Genomic DNA, 25626 nt, shown 5'->3' on the forward strand with positions numbered 1-25626 from the left:
ACAGCTGCTTATGTTACTGCTCTGAGAGAGGAGACTTCCAGTGAGCTGCAGGGAAGCAGCTGCACTATGTCAAGGGCTTTTCTGGAGTGCAAGAAGGAAGAATGGAGAGGGAAGATACGGTCATGGTGACTGGTGGAAATCAGGAACAAAGCCAGGAAGGAAATCAGGAGGCCAGCTTGGTTGGACAAGGTGGAGAGAAAAAACTTTGGTAAGTTGCCTATTCTGGAAAGCTAAGAGTAGGCACTGCTCAGGGATAAATGGAAGTGCTTCCAGAAAAGGCATCTGCAGAGATTTTGGAGTGTTCAAAATTGAGCCAAGGTAAGGATCAGATGTGAGTATGGCTGCAAAGACTTGTAAAGACAGGTTCCTTACAGAGGAAGGTGTGATCTTGGCAGTTAATAGCAGTTATGGAAAAGTGACTAGATGTGCTAGGGATGTTGCTTGCATGCTGAACAGTGGGTGCATCTTAAGGTGGTGGCATCTTTAAAAGAGACAACCAAAGAGAGACAGATATTGTAAAGACTGTGTCTGTGCATCAGGAACTAGCTGGGAGTGAGAAAATGACAGGAAATAGATAAGGATAGTGAATACCCAGGGTTAAATGACAGGGGAGAAATAGTAAAAGGTGCAGACAGACATGGGAAGGAGAGGGGCTTGAAGAAGAAGGTATCTGCCCAGCACGCTGAAGAGCTGGTGACTGTCAGAAGCAATCAGATTGTTTGTTGAAACAAATTTTATTATTTGTTGAAACAAATTTTCCAGTGGAAACATTTTATAATAATTTTTTTGTTTCAACAACTGCTGGTAAAATGAAGGTGTTTTCTTTCTGGCCACCTGGAGGAAAACTAAAGCTTCCAGAATTTATGGCTGTTGGACAGCCCTGCTGTCTAGCAACCAACTAGTTCTAACCCAAGCTACTGCAACCACCTGATAGTGTGGTGCTGTGCAGAGACAAGACTGTAGCCAAAATCATTACGGCAGGATCATATCTGAGGTGATAAATTTTTTATTTTCCTGCTTATACAGCTGATCAGCTGCTCCCTGTATACTGTATGCACCCTGCTCCATTAAGAGAGATCGATGTCTTGCACAGCATTTGCTGACAGCTGCTTGCATGGCCACAAACAAGGATAGGAGATGTGTTTTTGCCAGCACTCCTGATAAAGGGGTCAAAAACACATTAATTTGTTGCAACTCATCAAAACAATCCACAATTTATTAATGTTATCTTAAATAAACATGTACCTTTTACTTAATTGCTGAGAAACGAATAACCTAGGTGCCCCTTTATATCACATCTTGCACAGGTTTACATAAAAATGTCCAACCAGAAGTTCATTGACATGTAGACAAGGTCATAACTGCCCCTGCTAATCTGTCCCCAGAGAATTTGATATTATTTTTCTAGGGAGTTTTGTCCCCTGTTGTGATAAGCAACCAGAAGCTTTTAAAGCTGTTTAAACTTTTGAAGTCAAGAATGGTGATGAGTTATTAGCAGAATATGCTAAATCTGGTGAATGATTTTTCTCAGCCTCAAGTGAAAGTACTATGAAGTGATCAGGAAGTATTTGAAATGCCATTGAATGGAAAGGAGTGGAATAAGAAATGAAAATTAAAAAAAAAATTTGATCTACTAATCAGTGAATACTAATAAGTAAGTTCATTGAAATTGTGTATGTGAGTTTGGATAATATCTTTTCTTTAATACATAATTAAGGTGGCACAAATTAGAAAATAAGCAAGAAAAAATTAATGTGCCCAAAACAGACTTGGACTGAGTTCTCTGTCATGTGCCAGGGAAGTTTTTTCTCTGGCTGCTGGCCCTGTTTGTCTTTCGTTCGTATCAGTTTATTGGGCAGGGGGAGCTGGGACAGGTGATGGACAGGTCAGGTAACATTGCTGTGGACTGTGAATGGAAGACGCTGAGATGTTGTCTTGGTTTAAAAGACAGATGTCTGCCAAGGAAGGTGGGAACCTTCCTGGTAAGTGACCCTTCCCTCCAAATTATTATAACTTCAAACCTATGCAGCTTCCAGGAAAAAATATGGGAGAAGTAATAACAGTTCTTTACTGGAAAAAAAAAAAAAAAAAAAAAAAATTAATATATATACAACAGGACAGAACCACCACCAAAAAAATAATAGAAATTCCCCACCTGTTCAGCAGTCACCCCTTCGGTGCAGCCACGCCCAAAGCCAGCAGGAGGTGGTGGCGGCCCAAGCGAGGCAGAGGGGCTGCGCTGATTCCCCCGCAGCTGCAGGGGCTCTCCGATGCAAGCCTGCACCTCCTCAGGCCGCCCTGGAGGCTTGGCCAAAGGTGAGGACAGGAGATTTCTGCTTTTTGTGACACTCACAGGTAGCAGCTGTTCTTGGTACCACCACTGGCAGCAAGTCACGACATGGCAGTATCCCGCTCGGCCGCAGCGGGCAGAAGTGGTGGCAGCGGGCAGAGCTGGGCCGGCAGCTGGAGCGTGGAAACGTGCTGGGAGCAGGCACATGCCCTCCGTAACACACGTGAGCACTTGTAGATGGATTCTTAGCTAACAAGGCCATGATATTCTCCTATGGGAATTGGACAACCCTGGCCTGCAGATTACAGAGATACTTGGAAGACCATGTACTGTCCTCAGAACAAGATAGACCATGTACTGGCCTCGAATAGATACATCAAGGAAGAATGAGCATTGTGCTGAGACCAGCTGCCAAGCACGTCCTGAGGACTGCTAACTTGGCGCACCTTAACTAAAGATGCTTATAGTGTGACAACCACTCAGTAATTAACATGTATGTGTGAATATAGCTACTCAACCAATGAGCTGTAAGCATTAGTGGTGTGAGACAGTGTATAGAGAAAGATAAATATGCCACAGTTGCTGAATAAAGGGAGAACAGCATGTAGCCACATTGGTGTGAGTGTCATTACTCGGCCGGCTCTCCGATTGAGACCCTCTTCACTTTTGGCGCCTGTGGAACAGGGACTCTCTTTGCTTAAATGCAGTTCGCTTAAATGCAGTTCGCTTAAATGTGGTTCGCTTAAATGCAGAAGACTCCGATCATCAGGTTCCGATGTCTCAAACAAGAATCCGATTCAGCTTCTGATTTCTCGAGCAAGAATCTGATTTGGGAGCTGGAGAGTCGGGAGGCAGGAGTGGCCTGGTGGGCAAACGCAGCCAGAATCCGGAGCTTGAACGGCTGTCAAGCCCCTGCCAAGGTAAGACTGCGATGGAATTAGATGTGGCAAATAGATTGCTAACAAGTATCCTCTTTAAGAGAGGCAAGGACATAAAAGAAACAGACATAGAAGCCCTCTTAAAGTGGGCATATAAAAACCAAAAGTTATCTGAACCTTCCCTCCTCAGTATAACTGAGTGGAAGGAAGTGGGGAATTATCTTTGGGACAGAACAATCGAAGGAGAGAAAGATGGGAAAGAAGCAAAAGATTAGAAGCCATCTGGAAAACTGTTATTCATATTTTAGAATCTATGAAAGCTGAAAAAAGAAAAAAGGTGGCTGCTGCAGCCATTGAAGCTTTGGGAGGGGACTTCAGTAAAAAACAAGAAACAAAAGATCCAACATCTCCTAAACTATCACGTCTTGCTACTTTCTTTGGGGTCAGAAATACTCGATCTATGAAAGGAACTACAGCTCCTGTTTGCTCTACTTTGCAAGAAGTACTAGATAGCGTGCCACAAAAAGAAGAAATTTCCCCACAAGAAATTGTTACAATGTCAGTATCCCTGCAAGAAAATATTACATCCGACCAAAAACAAGAAGAATTCGATCTCCCTCGAGCGAGAGAAGAGCAGAACAATAAATCACTCAAAACAGTTAGTGGAGCAAGGCCAAAAAAGACAGTTACAGCTAGCAGAACAGAGAAAAAGAAAAGAGAGTATTGTTCTCGCTCTCGTTCCCCTTTGCACTCTCCCTTGCCCAAAACATCGTCAGATGAATCTGAGGAATAAAAAGCAGAAAATCAAACTCATAAGTCAAAATACCCTGAACTTAATGATCCACTTCAAGAATTGATAAAGAAAGTAGCAGAATTATCCATGCGGCAAGAGCAGTTAGAAAAACAAACAGAAAACATAAAAAGATCAGAGGCTATACCCACAATCCCTTCCACTCCAATGCCTGTCACTCCTACTGCTCCACCAATGCCTGGGTGGCTTGCTTCCAAGCTGGAGAAAGATCCGATAGAGCAATGCTGGTCAGGAGTCATTCGTGATGCTATCTTAGAAGGAGAATGGCAGGCAGCAAGTTGTCTCGCTTGTCCTGTATTGATTACCAATAATCAGGCAAATTGGGAACCACATGATTGGAAATTACTGCAACAAGCAAAACAAACAGTTATCACTCATGGTCTCTGATCAGAAACTGATCGTCAAATCATTCAATTTATTTTTACAGCAGATGTTCTTTGCCCTGCTGATTGTTCAGGAGCTGTGTCATTAATCCTTACTCCATTTCAATACTTAATGTTTGAAAGGGAATGGAAAAGATTTAGCAGTACAAGAAGCAAACAGACATCAAATTGTAGGAGACCCACTGTATGGATTGCAAGCAGACATGGACTTTATTCTACCACGCAAGTTCAACTGCGGTGTCCCACACAGATGCATCAGATTGCTCAGACATCTCAAAATATGAACTGAAAGACTCATTAATCTAAGTAGAAGCGAATACTCAAAATATAGCCTTAAAGTCTGCTTTTACCTTTAGTTTTTACGACCAGATAAGCCAGAAAATTTATAATCTAGTCTCTCTCAAAAAGGAAAAGACTTTAGTCAAACTAATGCCTGTCTACAGAGCTTTAATGGAAAAGTTTTAAACAGAATGATCGTAATGGAGACTTTCTTACATACCAAGATAGAACACCTAGTTCTGAGATTTTAATTCCAAATGGTGCTGAGCCTTCATCCTCTTCTGGGGAAATCTTGAGTTTTGTTTGGAGTTCCTTCCCTTCTGGTGTGTACGGAGTTTCTCCAGGCAGTGTGAACAGCACCCCAACCCCCAAGAAAAGAGAATCAGATCAGCTTCCAGTTTCTGTCATGTCCTCTGTTTCTTCCAAGATTCCCTGTGTCACTGATGTTGGAACTGAGCGTCCTCCCATTCCTCTGCAAAATCATCTACCCTGGATTTCCCAGGAAAGCTTTTGGGATTTTCATTGTGTTCCAAGAATTTGGCAAGTCAAGAGTCATGTTCTGGGAAGACTGGGAGTCGAGCGGGTTTGAAAGATAAGAGTTGGGGAAGCTTTGTCAAAACAAGGGCTGCTGATTCTGTGCCCTGCTCCTCTTCTAAACAACTTGCAGCCGGATCTTGTTCTGAAGTAATGCAGGTGGGGACTGCCGTAGGAGATTCTGGATCTGCTCTGCCTAGCCAAGGAGCTGTGAAAGTCATCCCTGCCCCTGTTTCCCCTTCCCAAGAAATCACCCCCTCGGATCAGGCTCAGGCAGGCAGATTGCCTTGTAGTTCTGGGAATTCTTTTTGTATAGATTCCTCCCCCAAGCCTCTTCCAGGGTTTTCACTGCTTTTAGTTCCCCAACTTCCAGGTACAAGTAGTAGGGAGGCTTTGAATTTGACTTTGCCTGCAGAAGAGAGGGCAGAGGGGAGGACAGAAGTGAAGGGTGGCAGCCAGGGGCCGAGCTGGGCCAGGAAGGCTTTTCCCAGAGAGATGCAAGAGAGCTCAAGAAAGTTTCTGTAGAGACACAGACAGATCACTCAGAGACCTTGAAGCCTGTCTAAGATATGGAGTTTTCCTCTTCTGCCCTTCCTGGCAGGGGTCCCAGAGAGGCATGTTACTCAAGCGACACTACTGCCAAGAACTTTGAACTCTCCTCCCCAGTCTTCCCTAGCAGAACTCCCAAGAAAGTTTGTTGCTGCAGCAACACTTCTGCCAAGAACTTGGAGCTTCTTGGCAGGGTTCCTGAAACAGCTGATGACTATGACAACACTACCTGTTCTTTTGTAACACAAGAGTGATGAAAAAAGAAAAACAAAACACACTCTAAGACAGAGATCCTGAAAGGAAGACAGCCACAGTGCGTCCTTTTGTTGTTCGGAAGCTTCTCACCGTCTAGAAGAGAGATGTCCTCTCTCAATGAAGAGCTAAACTAGAAGTGATCCTGTAATAGAAACTATGTCAAAACCTGCCACTTTAAAGCTGAACTAGAAAACTGATCACCCTATATAAACTGATCAATGGCCTTTAACAGAGAAAAAATTAAATATCCTTAAAAGATTGGTAAAGAAACAATTACAGCAAGGTTACATCACCCGCACAAATAGTCCCTAGTATTCACCAGTATTCATCATCCATAAGAAGACATCAAACTGCAATATCTGATATTCAACTACAATAGCTCATTTATCGTCTACACTCTTGTGATTTAGCTGTAGCCCCTGAAAAAAAAAAAAAAGAAAAAGAAAAAGAAAAAGAAAATTCAACGTTCTGCACCATGGAAATATTTAGGTTGGCTCATCTCAGATGCTCAAATCAGGCCTCAAAAAGTAACAATTACTGCACAGATAGCTAATCTACATGATGCTCAGAAACTACTAGGAGATCTGCAATGGATTCATAATATTATTGGCATCACCAATGATAATCTACAACCCTTCCGATCTTGGCTGTATGGCACTGAAGCAAACAGTCCCCGAACCTGTTCATCAGAGCAACAAACTGCCCTAAGATGTAATAACTCACAAAATTCAAACAAGCTGGAGTAGCCGTCAACTAACAAATCAACCACTATCTCTACTAATCTACAATTCCACAACTTTTCCTCTTGCCACTATTCTACAATGGCAAAAGAAAAAGGGAGAGGATTCGGCAATTATCATTGAATGGGAATTCCTACCAATTCAACCAAATCATTGCATTTTAAGTTGTTCAGGAGCATTGGCAGCCTTGATAAAGAAAGAGAGGGACAGAATCATCGAAACTGATGGAGCTGAACCTCCAGACATTAGTGTTTCAGTTTGTGGAGAAGATTATGAATGGCTCCTGAGGCATTCAACGGAACTACAAGAAGCTTTGATAGGTTATACAGGAGCTATACACAACAACCGACCAAAAGGCCCTCTTTGGAAGATGCTGGAACTCTACCAATGGGTCAAAAGGCTGCTATACTCAGAAAAACCAGTTGAGGGGCCAACAGTGTTTACAAATGCAGGATGAAAACTGAAGAAAGCTGTGTGTGTATGGCACTCTGACAATCAGTGGCAGAAACATGTAATCAACAGGGAACCAAGGGACAGCCTCCAAACCATAGAATTAAAAGCAGTTTGCTGGGCAGTGGGAACTAAGGGAAACAAAAAATCAACATCTTGGAGAACTGTTTATACAACTGCACAGTACCCTTTAGCAAAGAAAACATGAATTTTGTATAGTGCATATTAGAATTCATCAGTGGAACATTGGTCTAGGTGAAGGCAATGCTCAAACTGATGAGGCAGTCAGTTGCTTGGCAATAACACCTCCAGCAAATAAATTTGAAGAAGCCTGAAACAGTCATGAGATATTCCACCAAAATGCAAAATCATTACATCGACAGTACCACATACCCACAGCAGATGCAAAAGGCATTGTTCGCTCCTGTCCTCAATGCAGTGATCATGGGCCTGGTGTAGGGTTTGGCACTAACCCAAAAGGACTAAAAGCACTTCAGATATGGCAAATGGATGTTACACGTGTACCTGAATTTGGAAAATCTAAATATGTACATCTGACAATTGATACATACTCTCACTTTGTGAGAAGAACTTGGACCAATTCCATCTGCCATAGAAGATATTGTATGAGCAATAACATTAGGACAAACATTTGGGCCGTGAGCTTGTAATGTTGTGTTAAAAAGACTTCGCAAAACCAAGAATTCTCTTTGTGCAAACTGTAAGGAACCAGCAACAGTAGTATTAAGTTGTGGTAACTGTAAGCGGAATTTTATTATACATTATAGGCGCTTGTTCACTGAATATGCCTTATGTTTCAATTGCCAAGATAATTTTACTAATTTTACATTTGAAAATGCTTGCAGGGGAATTCTAAACCTTAAGCCAGATCAAGACTTTCCAGAAATATGGATACCAGAAATTATTGACAGCAGAGGAAAAACTGTCCTTTGGTGAGCCTTAACCAAAGCCTTAACTATTGTTTTAGCTTAAAAAAAAATACAGGCTCTTGGCCTGTGGTGTTTCTCTTGTCAGTTAAGAACAAGAATTATGAGACAATGAAATTGCTTTTGATAATAGTGTTAATAGGAAGTTTCAGCGTGCCTTTACAAAAGGCAGTGTGAGCTCCTATCCAACCACAAATGAACATGTGGGTCACTTGGGCCAACAGGACAGGACAAGATTAATGTTGCTTATCATTAGCTACCCCCTCTAACCCATTTCGTACCTGCCTGATTGGGGTGCCTTCAAGCAATATGACAGAACTTATGCCTTGGACTATGAGTAAATGCATTCCAACCCAGAACAGGCAATGACTGACTTTTGCAACAACAAAAGTATAAGTATACAAAGCAATTGGTGCAAATCATTTGGAATTTCTAAAAATCCTTTGAGAGCTCAAGCGTTCAAAATTGTTCAAGGTCTGAATGTTACTAGTGTAGAACCCCAAGAGCTCAACATCTTAAGATCCATGCAAAGAAATTGCTGTTTAGTTTTAGGATTTTACAAGACATTGACTCAAGTAATTTGAAAATTCATAAACCAAAGAATGACACTACTTGGATTGCCCCTGAGTCTTCCTGGTACTATAACACCACCAGTTAATGCAACAATTGGACTTGGCCTATTCCATGATATGGTAAGGCAGCAGAGAAAGCAAAAATGTTGCCTCCAGGAGTATTCCTCATTTGTGGAGATTGTACTTGGCCTGCCATACCTGCAAAAGCACAAGGAGAACCCTGCCACTTTGGTAAGCTAACATTGTTTGCCCCTACTATCCATTAGATGCTCAAAATAAGTCACAAATTTGGAAGCATTGGATGCAGTGTAGACCAATTGGGACGTGAATGTAAAGATAATGTTCAGTTGTTATTTTAGCCTCACTTTTACACCACAAGTTGCTTCTGCTAAAGCCCTCAGTTAAAACGACTGGCCTGTTGGACAGGGAAACAAATAAACATTACTTTCAGAGTGTTAGATGAACTCACCACTGATGCTGATAGTGTACAACATGCTGTGTTACAAAATCAAGCAGCCATTGACTTTTTGTTGCTGGCACAAGGACATGGCTGTGAAGATTTTGAAGGAAGGTGCTGTATGAATATTTCTGACCATTCTGAATCTATTCACAAAAAACTTTCTCAGCTACAAGATAATATGAAAAAGCTCAATGTCATTACAAATCCTATTGATAAATGGCTTAAGGAATTAGGAATCACTGGCTGGCTGAAAACTTTAGTGATAGGGGGAATATGCTTTTTGCTATCATTTGTGCTGTGCTTGTTATCCTTTGTTGCACTCTTTCTTGTATGCAAAAGAGTTTAGAATCAATTGTCAAGTGAGCCTGGATTGTCCAAAAAGAAAACGGGGGAAATATAAAAGGATTCTTAGCTGAACAAGGCCGTGATATTCTCCTACGGGAATTGGACAACCCTGGCCTGCAGATTACAGAGATACTTGGAAGACCATGTACTGTCCTCAGAACAAGATAGACCATGTACTGGCCTCGAATAGATACATCAAGGAAGAATGAGCATTGTGTGAAGATGAGACCAGCTGCCAAGCACGTCCTGAGGACTGCTAACTTGGCGCACCTTAACTAAAGATGCTTATAGTGTGACCAGAGCTATTAGCCACCTTCCTTTGGGTCTATTCACCTGGAAACCACTCCTTCCTCCCTTTACAGCTTCTCTGCTGACAATGGGAAGAAATTCGTGTGAGAAACCTGACCCACAACAGATGTCACTACTGTTCTTGAGACACTTATTTCTGTGTGGTTTGTGTGAGATACTCACTGATATTTTATTATTAATTAATGATTAGGTGTGAATAAATTTATCTGCCCAATGTAGGTTCAAATAAAAATACAGAAGTGCCTTCAGCATATTTCTTTCAATAAAGGATTTTACTTCCAGTTGTAACTGCTTTGTTTTCATTGGAATGGCATGGTTTTGTTTTAAATACAGCTTTGCACTTAGTTTTTCTGAAACACTTAGAAGGAAACATGAATAATTTGTCTGCTTGTAACCAATAGTTGCTATACTTAAAAAATGGGAAGTAGACGGAATTACTTGCATTTTAATTACAAGTACCTCCATCCTTAAGGAATCAGCTATTGCTGCCTCTCAAGCACTGGTACAGAACTGCTGAATAAGGGAGGAGAGTAAGTCAAGTCCAATGCAGTGATGTCCAGAAAGAGGTCTTGAAAACTGCACACTGGAGAAATAAAATAAGAAAAAGGCAACCACTGCTGGCAATTCAGTTCAGAGTGAGTTGTCTTAACAAAGGAAAGTTCACATTTTGTGCAAGTGATCAGACCAGATACTTAATTGTTCCTTTTGGACTTCAAAAGAAATCTGTATTTTGAGCACTGATGGAAGTAGATTGATTGTGGAAATGCTTTCTGCAGAAGATGGGTAGGTAACAGGGAGTCTTCATATAATAGACTGCTAGGAAACAAGGAAGAATGAGTCTGCCTGTGGCAGTGGAAGGTTTGGGACAAAACTGAAGCCAGGGCAATACTAAATGCAGTCAGGGAGAAGATTTTCATGAATGACAGAGTTATCCAGCTTATCTACTCATAAATGTGGGCCCACACACTACTGAAATTAGTATTGTGGACTTAAAATACAAAATACACTGATATTAAATGAAATTGAAAAATTAAGAAATGAAGCAAAACAAAATAAAAAGAAATTGAATGGAATGAAATTAGGTACACTGAAATTAGCCACAACTTCATGAAATGATAGTCATTGAAATGTCAAGATTTCATTTCCTTTAATGGAAATGAAGAATTTTCCATTAAAAGAAATACAATGAAAAATCAACGAATGGAGTGAAATGAAATTACATGCAAGGAAATACAAGGAAATTAAATTGAAAAGAAATAAAATTCTTAGGACAAATTAAATTCTTGAAAGGGAATGGAATGAAATGAAGTGCAGTGAAATTACCTAAAACTTCAAGAAATGATACTCAGTGAAATTGCGAGATTCCATTTCCTTTCCTAAAATGAAGAATTCCATTACATGAAAGGAAATAAATTCTTGAAAACAGTGAACACAGTGAAACAAACACATTAGGAAGGATGTATGAGGAAATCAAATGAAAGTGAAAAAAAAAAAAAAAAAAGAAAAATTTGGAACTGGAGTGAATACATAAACTGGATTACAAGGATTGAGATGAAATAAGGTGCAGTAAAAATGAAGGAAATTTGCAGAAAACTCCCTTTTCCCACTTCCAATTTAGATGATACCAGAAAATTAGAAAAAAGCAAGGCAGCCATTCATTTAATTATTGGAAGAAAGAGGACAATCCTGCTCAGCCTCATGCTGAGGTCACCAAAGGTAACTGCTTTAACAATGAAGTTAGACTAAATGATCTCCTGGGCCTTCTTCAACTGCAGGCATGTTGTGTTTCTGTGATACATAGTGGGCAAAGGTGGCTAAAATCTCCTCTATTGAATTGGCTCAAATATCTGTCATTAAAAAAGGCTGAGTCCCATGTTGCTGCTACCTGGCTATTTCAGCAGCTGAACTGTTGAACAAAGGTCTCCCTTTTGTTGCTAAGAACCAGGTATGTGAGTGGAGATGTTCCTTCTGATGGAATTACAACTCTGCCCAACATTATCAGGAGTCAGGACTCAGCTCTTCTGCTCCTTACTTGTCCCATATCCTTTAGTCATCTGGGCTTTTATGCAGGGCCCAGTGTTGAATGACAAGTAACAAGGTCAAATTTCTGCTCCTTAGCCGAATGATGGACTTCAGCTCAGCTGCCTATGAAAGTAAGGCAACAGCAGGCTGATGGTAGCTGTTGTTTCCATTCTGCTAAATTTATGTAATTTAGATAGCAAATAATGATAGCATTTCCTGTAGAGGAAAATTTTAATGATATTTTACTCTTTAAAGAGTGGAGAACAAAATAAAACTGGATAAAACTCATATGAATTATACCATGATTATTAAAGCTCTAACTAAATCAAGGCTTCAGTCATGACTTAATTTATTAAGTACTAATCATAATGGCCATAAAATGAGGGAAGAAACTATTTTTCCAACAATTTTTTTCACATACTTGAAAGTGGCCAGATCATTTTCACTCAAATTCTCATAAAAATATAGCCTCTGGCAACAAATTAAATTCTTAGCCTGAAAGGGTTTGGAATGATTGACAGAATTGACATGATCCATTCTTCATAAAATAATATGAAACAGTACACAGGCCCTATAAGTACATCCACCTACAGCAGCTTAAACCTCTCTATTTTTAATTATAACTCAGCTAAGTTAACAGTGAAATAAAAGCCTGAAAACGGATCTTTTCACGACCTGTAACATGAGAATGAGCTTATCTGTGTACTTTAATCAAACATTGCATAATAGAGCACATATTGAAGCTTAAGCAATATTTTAGATTAATTATTTTATTTATGCATTACAGGATAAATATTTATTCTAGCTAGACTCCTGTGACATGAGGCCAAGTTAAAATGGAATCTTTAAAGAGTATGCATCATACAACAGACCAAAGTAGCATTTAGCCATGTGTCTTAGGTACAAGTGTGGACAACAGAATATCTAGCATATAGTGATAATTACTCAAAATTGTTTCCCAGTCTCCTACCTGTCACCTAAAGACATCTTGAATCTGGATGTTCTTATATTTCACAGCCCTCTGAGAATTTATCTTCCATGAGGCTGTTTTTGCCCTTTGAAAGCTTCTTAACTTTAAGGCAATGTCCTGCAGTATGGTTTTGCTTGAACTGGTTACATACTTTTAGAATGTATCAAGAGCTATGACTTCTAGCATGGCATATCTTCATTTATGTAATGCTTCCAGTGATAAAATACCATCTCAGATTGTTAGTTCACCATTTAAAACACTGACATAGGGATCATTGCTTACAGAATATAAACATTTTAGTTTACCTCTGAGAAAAAAGAACTGCTGATACACTTGCCCATTTTTGTATATGGGACCTGCGATCATCTTTACATGACAACCGGGAATATTTTATTTGCCTAAAATGGCAATAAAATGCTGACTAGTTCGTAGGATGGTTTGGGTTGGAAGGGGACTTTAATGATCATCTGGTCCAACTCCCAAGTTATTCAGGCTAATCATACGTTTTAGGAAAAGGCAGATGTCTGAAAAAGCACAAGGAGCACTTAGAGTCCGTTAATCGGCTTCCTTTATTACACTGTCCCAGAGATCTGACCCTCAGTGACACTGCAATGAGTGTCCATTCTATCAGTCATCAAATCTCTTTTCAGGACCCTGTCAGCATGCTACCTTGCCCCTTTTTCTGGACCCTCTATTTCTTGATCTGCATAGGCCAAAGCTCTGGTGTTGCTGAAGTAAACTGAAAAGACCATCAACGGAGAGTCTTACATTGTTTGTCACATATGGGTATTCTGAATCTCCTCCCTCAGTGTGTATGAAAAATACCCACATTCTTCCAAGGTTAGTCAGCCATGTTACCATATTCACTTACAGCCAAAGTATGAAGCCTAATTTCCCTTAATTATCTCATATTCAATGACCATATGTCAGAGGCCATGTTAACAATGATGAAATTGGAATAAACACCAAATGCATAAACACATATGATACATGTTAGCTGTCCTTTGAGTTGTCATTAAAAACAGATTCCTTTATATTTCCTCTGGAGTTGGTGGGTTTCTAAGTGGAGTGGTGTCATTGAGATACTTTTTAAGTGACTCAGTTGCAGCTTATTTAGGATTGTTTTCTGTGAAGGACTGTGAAGAGCAGCCCTTTCTCTTACTTGAGAAGGGCCCTTCAAGTTAAGAAACACAACCAATAAATAGGTAACCTGTGCCTTCCTCTGCTGCCCATGATTGTTAAAAGTCAATGGGGAATTTTGGAAAGCAAAAGGGAAGAGAAAGGAACAGAAAAGTCTGAAAAACTTTTAGCTGGTGTACTGGAAAAATCACTGACTGCTGCTGACAGACCTGGTCTTTACCTACGAGGGGACTGCCTACGCCACAACGCCTTGCACTTGTGAAGTATTCAAAGGTATGAGGTCCTCTGAAGCTGTAAGAGATGATTCTATCCTAGCAAGCTTTTCTAAAGCAGATATGTTTTCTTGCTGCACAAAGGGAGTTGTCATAATAATGCTGATAATCAGAACAGGCATTACAGCAACAATAATAGAAACAACAGTAACAAAAACAATCATAATAATAGTAATTACTACTAATAATCTAGTGTATTACTGTATGTTGTAGACTTTTCCCTTCCTATTAACTATATCCTACATAAAAGTATGTGAATAAAGCTTCCTTTTTGCATTAAATCTTACAGTGTCAATATGGATTCTTTGTAAGTGATGTTAATGACTGGAGGAATGTTTTTGATGAAAAGCATAGTTTGAAAGTGGAGGAAGTGTACAAAGGGCACTTAGTAGCAAGCACTCCATGTTAAAATATTATGTCTGTTGTAAAACCTGGGAGATAAACCAGAGCTGTTAAAGCAATTGTTTCTTGAACTCTAAAATCATGATACACAGGATGAAAGTCAATGTTCCTGATAAGTGTAGTAATATTTGGACTACAGCTGCATTTATAGTATCTACAGTGTATATCAGATATTAATGCTAAATGTAAGACCTTTGGCATATTGAAAAGGTGTTAATTTATTGAACAGTATTATAATTAATCACATACAGAAGAATCTAACAGCACTGCTTCATTTTGTGCCTTCCTAATGGAATATTCTATTTCCACTTTTATTAATGAATTCATCAGTCCTTTCAGAGTAGTGAAGTGTATTTTCCACCTAGAGACCTCTCTAAAAACTTCAATTCAGGTCACTTTTTGGCAAAAAGATTTCTACCACAGTTAAGCTTTCACACAGTTATGCTTCAAATTAATTGAAATTTTGTATTGACTTAATTGAAATCTGAATTAAATCTGCATTAAATACTACAAAGAAAGAAGCCCATAACACATTAGTAGCTCAATCTGTTTAAAGTATACTTATTTTCTTAAAGGCAGAATGTCAGCCTCTGTCTTCATAGCTTTGGGTAATATTGATACCTAGAAGCAAGAGTTGCTCTGTAAATTCTCTGCCAGGCCATGTGCTTCTTTGCAAGTCTGCATCAGCAGAAATCTGAATCTTATTCAGGTATCACGCATAGCAGGCCAATTTGAGCCTCCTGGTTTATTTTTTTAGCCTAATAAAAATGGTTGTCATAAATCAAACAGATGGTGTTTGTGTGTGTGATTTGTAGATGCTGCTTCTGTTGTTGGTTTTGTCACTACACAGTAAAGCTACAGTTTACTGTGGCTTTGCTTTTGTTTCATGGATTTCTAACGTGCCCCAGACCTGCCTTGTTACAAGGCTCGTTTCTGGAAGCAGGAGGTGGACCCTTAGCCATAATATTGATGTTTACATCACTGAGTGGTATCATTTAGTCACCTATACGTAACAGCTTTTTTTGATAATGTTGGGAATATTTTGTAACCACCGGTGTTTGCTTTATGCATTAAGACACTACGGTAATGAACAGACTGGGCAGGTACTTACCTGACTGGCATGAATGTGGAAGAGTGATGGGTAGATGTTCCTGCCCTGGACTTTGGTCTTGGCTACTTTTTCCCTCTACTCAAATCTGCTCTTAAGTGAAAAATGAAGCACTGGTCCCAGATTTCTGAGACTTTTCATGTGAGCAGTGCTGGGAACCCAAGGTGATTTGCCGTGTCCTATGTGTGGTAAGTAGAGGTTTTCTGTGGGAAGGATGTGTCTTTGCTCAGACTGTGGAAGTCTGCTGAGGTCTTCTCAGGGTGTTGGCCTCTGGGGCTTTCATAGAAGCTCAGAAGAAACTTCCCAGATAACCTTCAGCTATTCTTTCACAAGCACACCCTACCCCAGTGCAGAATGGCTCGTAACAGGAGCTGATGCTATGAGGTCAGTGTGCTGGTCTAAAGGATACCTGTGCCCTCCCTGGAAGTGAAGGACATCTCTGCAGCCTTAGGAACCTGACAGAACTCAGCATGAACAATGTCCACGCAGTGACTGAGAAGCATCATTTTCCTCGAGACCAGGATTAAAGATTCTGAAAGAAATATTTTTTCCCTGCTATTGGCTGCTGCAGACAAAGATAAGATATGGCTCTGAGGTCCTGACACTGTGAAATTACTGCCTAGCAATAACTAAAACATCTCTGTGTTACCAACATTGTTTTCAGCGCAAATTCGACACAGAGCTCCATACTAGCTACTATGGGGAAAATTAATACCGTTGCAGGGAATACCAGTGCACACACTTGTTGAAAGGTTAAAGTACAACACTGAACCAAACTGGTTCACTTGAAACCAATTTGACAGCATACCATCGGCCAGGTTTACATGAAAAAGTGAAGTGGAATGGATATCCTACTGGTGTCTTTATCCTTTCAGGAACCAATTGGCTTGAACAAATGGTGAAGGAGTTGGCAGATGCCAAATATACAGAAGAGGAAAGGAAAGAGAGAATAAATGCCAAAAAGAAGGTAGAGACATTTCAGCGTCTAGAATTTGGAGATCCTGGGACAGATGAGATAAGCAGGGAAATTCTGGGTAGAAGGCAGAGCAAGGTATCGATGTGTAGACAATCTACAGTGGGAGTAATCTGATGCTGTGACAAGATTTGATCTGGTCAGGGAAGGTGACCAGCATGACGAAGACTCCACTATTCTAGAGAAAAGGAAAAGATGACAGAGGATCCTAGAAAATTTTACAACAGGTTGGTTCTCTTGCCTAAAGTGTCTTTTAGAGGAGTCAAGAAAATCAACCCTGATCTGGTATTGAGGATTAGATATCTTTCACTTTTCTTTCAGTACTTTCTATATTGTAAAGTCAACATTAGCAGTATCATGCAGGCTGGTACATAATTTGTTTTGTGGCAGTTGCTTCATACGTGTCATGTAATCCTGACATAATAAGTCACGTGCAATCATGAAAGATTGTTCCTCGGCATTTCTTTATGTGCCTATACCCCCAGACAGTAGCTCCTGCCAGTCTTCAAAAGTTCTCCTGCACTGATCATTTTGATGGGCCATCTTCCCACCAGGACACTGGGTCTGAACCTCTCCTGGAACAGCCATAGACGGTCCTGGACAGGGTCCAGTCCCTTTAGAAAGAGGCCTCAACTTGCATTCCACTCTACCTGAGCTGCTCTGAGCTTGTGGAGACTGGCCTTGAATGAGCTGATTTCATTGGAGTATCTGGGCAGGGTACTGTTTTGATTCCTCCTTCATTGCTTTGTTGTGCTCCTTTGTGTGCAGACAGCTTTTGCCACATAACCGAAGCCATCCTACCACCCTGGGCTCAGTTTGAAGGCTTTGATTCGCCTGTGATCAGATCCACACTAACTTATTCAAAGGGGAAAATGCCACACATGTGACATTTCCATTTTAGAGCAAATTCTGCTGTAAGCCATGCTTTTCATGGGCTCAATCACAGAAGGCCAGGGCATTGCACTACCCGTGCAGGCTTTTCTTTCCTTCTTTCCTTCTTTCTTTCCTTCCTTCCTTCCTTCCTTCCTTCCTTCCTTCCTTCCACCACTTCCTTCTTCCATTGTTGTCACAGATGAATGATCAGAGGAGTTTTAAGACACCTTCTTGAATGGATCAATCTTAATGGAACTATTTAAAAACTGAGTGGGTTATTTTAGAAGACTAATTTATGAAAGCTTTCTCCAGAGTTTTACTGAGATAAAGGCAGATCACAGAAATAATTAGAAAAACATACCTCTACTTATTTAGCACTTGGGAGCACATGTTTCGAAGCTTTCATTCTTTGAAGTTGTTCCATTTACAGGGAATAGATCTGCACGAGCAGAGCAGTGCACTATGTAAGGGCCAGCTGGCACTGTCCCATCTTGAGGATTTTGACCATGACATTTAAATTCCAATCTGCAATTCATGTCATTCTGTTTTCTTATATTCTATTTATAAGCTCTATGTTGTTATCACAGACTTTTTGGCATGAGGTTTAGAAATTATTTAATTATTAAATTATTTAATTATTACCTAGAATGCAATTGCATTTGGCTGCTTATCTTGTTCATTTTCAGAGGTAACTAGATCTCCTGATATTACACAACCTGCTCCCATGTGTATGTTTGTAAAATTAAGAGCTTTATGTTTTTACAATGGAGCCTTTGGTACCTTCAAATGATGTATTCAATATTCTTTAGTTTATTTCACAAATGTGTCAGGAAATAGCTATCAAAAATATTTTTGTAGTCCTTGAAGTGATTACACTGTTCTTTAATTTTTGGGAGATCAAGAGGACATCCTTGCTCCAGTTGCAAGTTTACTCTACCTTTTTCCTCAATCTGCCTCAAAGCACTGGTCAGCACTGGTCTACATGCAAGCCAAAGGTTTGGATTAGGTGTGCCTCATGTACACTTTAATCTTGCTGTTTGTCTCTTCCAGCAATTGGTTCACACTGCCTTACAGTCGATAGTCACAGCTGACAGAATTGTGAAGCTTTTGCTTTTTTGTTGTATTCTCTTTTTGAAGAAATGTTATGCACTGGAATGCACTTGTTAAGATTGCAGTGAGAAAGATGTGGGCACCCAATGTCCAGAAGTCAGGAAATGGTAAATCATAGGTGGGAGATCTATGCAGGCGCTCTGTTGTCTTTTGAAGAAAAAGATAACAAGTGTGTCTAGGAAATGTCACTTCAGAGAGGTTTCTCCTAATGTTAAAGAAAATGAATGAGCAATTTTCAGATCTAGTTCTGCTCCTGTCTTGAAGTACTGTGACCCATCTTTCTTCCAAAGACAATCCAGCACACCAGAAAACACTTCATGTATTAGGTTTTAAAGTACAAGTTTACCACCCCTGTCTCCCTTATATGTATCACAATAAAATTTATTACATTAATGCAGGTTTTCCTACTTGAATCTCAGTGGTTCTTCTGCCTGATTAGTCAGTTTACAACATACAAGGTAATTTATGGTGTACTGAACTGTTCAAATTAGAGAAATATGTTCTTATAAGGAGCAAAGGAAGCATCCTGGGTGGTGATTGACCAGACAGTCAGCTGTGATTTTATGACATGAAAGGAGACCAGGTAACTCACCTGGTAGCACTACCAACTCTTGACTTTCCAGGTAAATCCATTTCCATCCACTCTCAAAGTTTTACAAGTACTTCTCTATTTTTCTTCTTTCAGGCACAAACTGGCTAAGCCAAATCTTAACTGACCTGATAGCCATATCTCAAAAGAAAACACCAGGTAGTGAAAGCAGTGTGAATGCTGAAGAACCAGAAGAATTCCCCTACCTTGAAGCTGGAGATGCTGAAAAATATGAGGTGGGAACAGAATATGTATGGAAATGATCAACATTGTGTGCTTCAAATACTGAATATATGATGTATGAACTATTCCATTGTTTGATAAGAACTTTTACAATTTCTTTTTGTGTGGCATCTGGTCAGGAGTAATCTCATCTGGACTGTCAAATACTGAGTGATCACTGAACACTGCATTGGGACTGAAAGGAGGACATACCCATGAGATACATAAGAACTTCAGAAATTCAACATAGCATCTTTTGTATTTAAGAAGAGCTTAATGAAGTGTCAAATCATGTAATATTAGCATTTATCTCTTTTTCTAGCTCTTCCTCCTCATCCCCTTTCTCATTCCTTGAGATGCTTCAGCTTTCAGAGATAGCTAGTGTGTACCCTGCCTCTAGATTTGATCGCTTACATAACAGAACTGAAGAGAACTATCACTGAAGAGAACTAACAATGGATAGACTTTTTCCAATTGCTCATGGGCTTTTGAAGATTAGAGCTACTCAGAGCAGTCCACTAATATCCCAGGGCAACACTCACTAAAAAACCCAAAAACCATTTCAATCAGCCAATAACTGTTGATAATTTCATCAAGGCCACATTTTAGCATAGGTTACTGAAAAGAATACTTGTACTAACTGAACTGTCCACTTTCCTTCCAATTCTTCAAGCGAATGACCAAATTACTTTCTCCAAGATTTATGGTTACTCATCTCCGTCCTGAAAATCTTCCACAATCTATCTTCAAAAACAATGCCAAGGTGAGTGCTGATTTTAATGTATTAAAGAAGGGAGTCTTACAAGATGGTCTGCAAGATGATAGCTTTTTTGGTGAACTCGAAGCTATCTTGAAATACTATCAAGTTTTATTTTTCTGACTTACCAATGGTATCATATGCCTGAGTCTGGATCTAAACCGATATATCTTACAGAAGGGTGTAAACTCTGCCATTGACATGATTAATAAAGCCCTTGGCTGACACAACTTAATGAGTAAGATGTGTATAATATTTATTTATGCTTCATCTTAGTATTGTTTTTTTTTATTTAGTGGCCTGGGGATGCTATTTTGAATACCTTTCTGAATGGAACAAATATGCTGACAAAGAAAATATTATGACAATAACTTACGAAGAGATAAAAGAGGTAAGGTTAAGAATAGTTACAAATACTTTATACTTCAAGGGACTTTTTTTCCGGAACCAATACACCATTATATATGCAGGGTATCCAAGGTATGTGAGACAGATACTTGTTTTAAGAATCTGTTTTATGGGAAGAAGAGGTGAAATTCAAACTTAAAAACCTTCTTAAACTTCTGCTGGTGAAAATGAATCTTGTTTTTTATTTATCTGTAAGACTGGATATGGCACTCAATACCATGGTTTAGTTGAGGCGCAAGAGCATGGGTTGTACTCATTGATCTCTACGGTGTCTCCAAACCTAGTCATTCTGTGAATTCTGTAATATAAGCCCAAATAATTGTAAACCAAAATCAGCAGTAATCAATCTTTGGGGAGGAGCTTCTGTGTTTTCAGCAGTGTACATTTTACACAACTGTAAATCATATATAATATTTTGTAATCTACAGGAAAGCAGCTTGTATCTCCTCCACAATAATTATGGAGAAGAGAACCACTATGGCCCACCCTAGTCCTGTTGGTGTAGAATAGAATCTGGAGAATGGATCAACAAGACTTAGTGTACAATGCAATAAAGACAGCAGCTCTATAGAATAAAAAATGAAATTTCTTGGTTTTTAAGAGTTTGTTCCTGCTTTTTTGAAGGTGGTGTAAGTGACTGGAAGAATCTTTTCAGTGAAGATCAGAATGAGAAAATGGACAAAGCATTTGAAGAACATATAGCAGGAACGACACTCGGGAAAAAGCTGAAGTATGACTTATACTGCAAAGTCTGAAGAGAAATGAAATGTGGTTACATGTTATGAGAGCAAGAACTGTGCAAGGCAGACTCAGATCATCTGAATGCTATACACTGGAAAACTAGATCAAATGATCCAAGCACCTTAGAATTACTGTAAGAGTCATTGCAGCAGCCTTTACAATGACAGTGATGAGTGATGAGCCTTTTGTTTAATGGTGAGATCTTTGCTATACTGATTTGCTGAAGAAGATGCCAACTAATCATATTTACAAAAACTCAACAGCCCTGTTCCAGCTGTCACCTGGAAGGAAATGCCTCTTTTCTTTCTAGAAAAATTCTATCTCTGCAGACGATTTCTAATCATTGAGTATGCAGATAATTTTTTTCTTTAAATTGTTTGAAATCAGGCAACATCTTCACAGAAAATATCACTAGCAAAAATAGGGATATGACAGAAGCCTAATGTCAAAGGAGATCTTTCATGAATTCAGCACAAACTAAATCAAAACTAGAGGGAGAAGAAAGAAAGGGGAATATGGATCAGTGTTCTTAAGGCTTTTCATCTCTCTGAATGCAAAATACCAAGACAGATTTCAGATTTTGGACTGATGTCAATAGGCAAGATTCTCTCAGAGGCACTGCTTTCTACAGAACCACAGAGTAGCCCAGGTTGGAAGAGACCTTGAAAAGTCATCTGGTACAACTTTTCATGGGAAAGGGAGCCTGGATGAGATTCTGTCTAGATATCATGTATTGAAAACCTCCAGTCATGAGGATTCTACCACATTCCTGGAGGCTTTGTTCCAGCAACAGGTTGTTCTTGCTGTAAAGGGCTTCATGTATCAAGATCAAACCTCCCCTTGAGGTTGCAACTTGAACCCACTGGCTCTTTTCTTCTCCATGTGGTGTCTGGTGAATAGGGAGCCTTTATCCTCTTTGTAGCTGCCCTTTAAGCACTGGAAACTGTGCTGAGGTTGTCCCTGAGCCTTCTCAGCTTTGTGGTCCTCCCTTGGAACCCCTCTGGTTTGTCTGTGTCTTTCTTGAAAATTACTTTATTGAGATAGAGGGGTTGTCAAGAGTGATGGTGTGAGGCATTGCTCTACCCAGCTTTCTTGTACTGCCATTGGCATTTGCCTCTCTAGACACAATATTTCAGATTTTTCCAAGGACCTGTTATGGAAAAAAAAAAGAAGGAAAAATAAGGTTCTGTATATATAGTTGAATTAAAACCAGGAAAAGCCCCACCCAATTTATAGATCCATCACCTGAGAAGATAAGATGCAAAAATAAAAAATTGAGTCGGAAAGAATGGCATATTCAGACTTTTTTGCTTTATCCTTCTAAAGCCTCTGTTGATTCTGCCTTCACATCAGTGGACATGCAGAGTTTTGTAAAAAAATAGGAATGCTAGAATTAATACTTAGACCATTTAGAAATGAATGGATTCAAAAGCAGAGCAGCAGAAAGTCCTGTGGCAAGGCATTTTTGAACAACTGTAAGTTATCTATAAGCAACCAGAAAGGTACCAGACTCCTGGAGGAGAACATACATATCATCAGTGTTGAAAAACTTTGAAGGATGAATCACAATAGAACAGTCACCTTAACTTTATACATAGGAATGTAGTAGCAAAAATGACAAAGCAACTGACCATGGAACATTTTGAAGAAAATGAAATAGTAAATAAAAACTATGTTAAAGGGGCTTGTGATCATCCTTAAGATAACTTACTTCTTGAATAAGCTACTGAGAGAATATACAAGAGATGAAAGAATTGGGGAGGGCCTGAAATTATGTGACTAAAGAGACAGAAATTGGTGTGGAGATGGCAATGTACAAACATTGCTTATGGAAATGAAAGTACTGGAAGTAGACTTAGGTTCTTAGAAATTCATACAGCAGCAATAAAAGGCATTTAGAAGCACTGCCAGCAGCAGCAATACTTCCAGGAATATCCACTTGTTTACATGGATATGATGAACTTGGTTGCAATAGTATGCTTATGGTCACATTGCATATACTGGTTGACAGCAAAATTGGGAGGGCAATTAAAACAATCTCCTTTTGCGGAGAGTCTGGATCATATTCAATATTGTTGTTAACACTGCTGGGCAGACTTATGCCATTCAGGGTATCATAAATGACGGATTTGTAAGCCTGCGGATCAGAAGAGAGGGCTGAAAGTAACAAGAAAAAAGTCAAAACAATTTGAAACATAACACCTCGAGAAGATTAGGGAACACAAAGTGTAGTAAAGGTAAACATAGAACTCTATAGTAGAAAAGGGAAGCCAAAGGAACAGGTACTTGATGGGGGTAAATCAGTCAGGCAGCAGCTGGCATAAAAACTCCTGAGGAATCACACTTAGCAAGGACTAACACGATGACAGTGCTAGAACAAAAAGGCTCAGATCTTATTCCGGTCTTGCTGATCTGGTTGGGAAGCAGAGCATGACCCGATTCTGCAGTTTTATCGTCTCCTGTGTCATCCCAAGGCTTGAATTCAGTCCCTTTGTGCCCTTAACAATCTCACTCTGAAGGACAGAGCTATTCAGAGCAGTAATACCTCATGTGCTTTTGCTCCATTTGAGATACCAGGTGGGTCTTTGCACTCAGTGGGGTAAGGAGGTGGAAGAAGGGAGGATGGAAAAGGCAAGCTGCTATGTCAAAATGAATGTAGGTAAGGAAACTTGATGGATGAGTGACCTTTTGAGGAGAGAAAAGTAAGCAGATAGGAGCCCAGTGAGTATGAGAATCAATTCAGAAAAACTTGGGAATCTGTTTTGAAGGCAACACGTAATTGACTGACACAATAGCAGTGGCTGTCAAAATTGATTACTTCTAGGTTCTTACCAATTTTCAAAAAAAAAAAAAGGAAAAAGTATCTTTCTTTTTGGTCTTTGTCTCTTTTGTTGCCTATGATGCCTTGTCATGTCACCATGATATTTTATGAAAAATCCTTTGCTAGGATTTTTCCCTTCTGGGAAGCTGAGGACCTCAGGAAAGAAATGTAAACAATAATTATCTGCTGCTGTGGAATGCAACAGGTGCAGCTGTGATTGGTGCATGTTGGTTGTTTCTAATTAACAGCCAATCACAGATGCAGCTGGCTCGGACTCTGAGAGTCACAAGTCTTTGTTATTGCATTCCATTCTTTTTCTTTCTAGCCTTCTGATGAATCCTTTTCTCTTTATTGTTTTAGTATAGTTTTAATGTATCATTTTAATATAATATATATCATAATATAATAAACCAGCCTTCTGAAACATGGAGTCGAGATTCGCGTCTCCACACATGGGGCACCAGACACAACATTGTCTTGGTTTTGCATGGGAGATTATTTAGGGAAGTGATGCAAACTTCTAGGTGTTGGAAAGCTGGACACTGTGAAAAACACATGTTAAAGATGGAAGAAACTCAGGAACTTCCTCTTTCTCTTCTGGCCAGCAAAGAGGTAACACGCCCCGTCCCCCTGTCTTGGCCAGGCTGGCCTGTGGGCCATGGGGCCGGACCTCTAGCACCCCGCACCGGCTGCCAGGCAGGGGAGGGGGTGCCGTGGGCCAGGCCATGACTGCAATTTCAGGGCTGAGCTGATTCCACCAGGCCCCAGGATCAGCCCAGGGCCGAGCTGGCACGGCCAAAATGCTACCACCACAACCACCAGGTAGTGGTGGTGGTAGAATTTTGAGCAAAATTCTACCCCCTCCACCCCTTCCTCCCCTGGCACACAGCTGTTGAGTTCTGGCCTGTCTGATCCCCACCGGGGTCAGGCTGACCATCTGCAGGCCCCAGGTGAGATATTAACTCTTTCAGTGCTTCAATCCTCCCTCGAGTGAGAGAAAGGAACAAGAGGCAAGCATGTAAAGAAGCAACATGAAGACATCAAGGTCAGTGAAGAAGTAGTCAAGTCCCAGACTCGAGGGATGAGGAGATGCCTCAATCTTGGGGCTGAAATCCTCTGGAAAAGCTACGGAGAAAGACTCTTCTTCCCTATAACGCATGAAGGTATGGGGAGATGAGTATGTTCAAATTGTAGATATTGAGCAAAGGCCTCCCTGCTAAAGTAAGCAGATGTAAAAGTAGCTGTGATTCTATGAGAAGTTTGAACAGAGGGGAGTGATCCTGTGCCCCCTGGAAGAGAAGACCTCTGTTCCCAGAGATGAACATGATTTAAGAGTCAGATAATGAGAACTTTTGTCTTTGAACAGCTCATCTTTAAAACAGTACCCTATAAGTTGACCTGGCCCACAAACACAGC

At 40.0% G+C, this 25626-nt stretch overlaps 1 protein-coding gene across 1 annotated transcript; it reads left to right on the forward strand.

Moving 5' to 3' along the window:
• The first annotated feature begins 122 nt into the window (after positions 1–122).
• Positions 123–21535, forward strand: LOC121334706 (sulfotransferase 6B1-like). Its single transcript, XM_041402075.1, has 10 exons — positions 123–208; positions 2184–2316; positions 3043–3210; positions 8955–9018; positions 10204–10314; positions 14142–14263; positions 19354–19497; positions 20157–20292; positions 20537–20720; positions 21250–21535. Exons 1-10 carry the CDS (start codon positions 123–125, stop codon positions 21401–21403), a joined length of 1302 nt encoding a protein of 433 aa, XP_041258009.1. The 3' UTR covers positions 21404–21535.
• The last annotated feature ends 4091 nt before the right edge of the window (positions 21536–25626 follow it).

Source organism: Onychostruthus taczanowskii, unplaced genomic scaffold, assembly GCF_017590055.1.
Source record: "Onychostruthus taczanowskii isolate IOZ18803 unplaced genomic scaffold, ASM1759005v1 scaffold191, whole genome shotgun sequence".
Lineage (NCBI taxonomy): Eukaryota > Metazoa > Chordata > Aves > Passeriformes > Passeridae > Onychostruthus > Onychostruthus taczanowskii.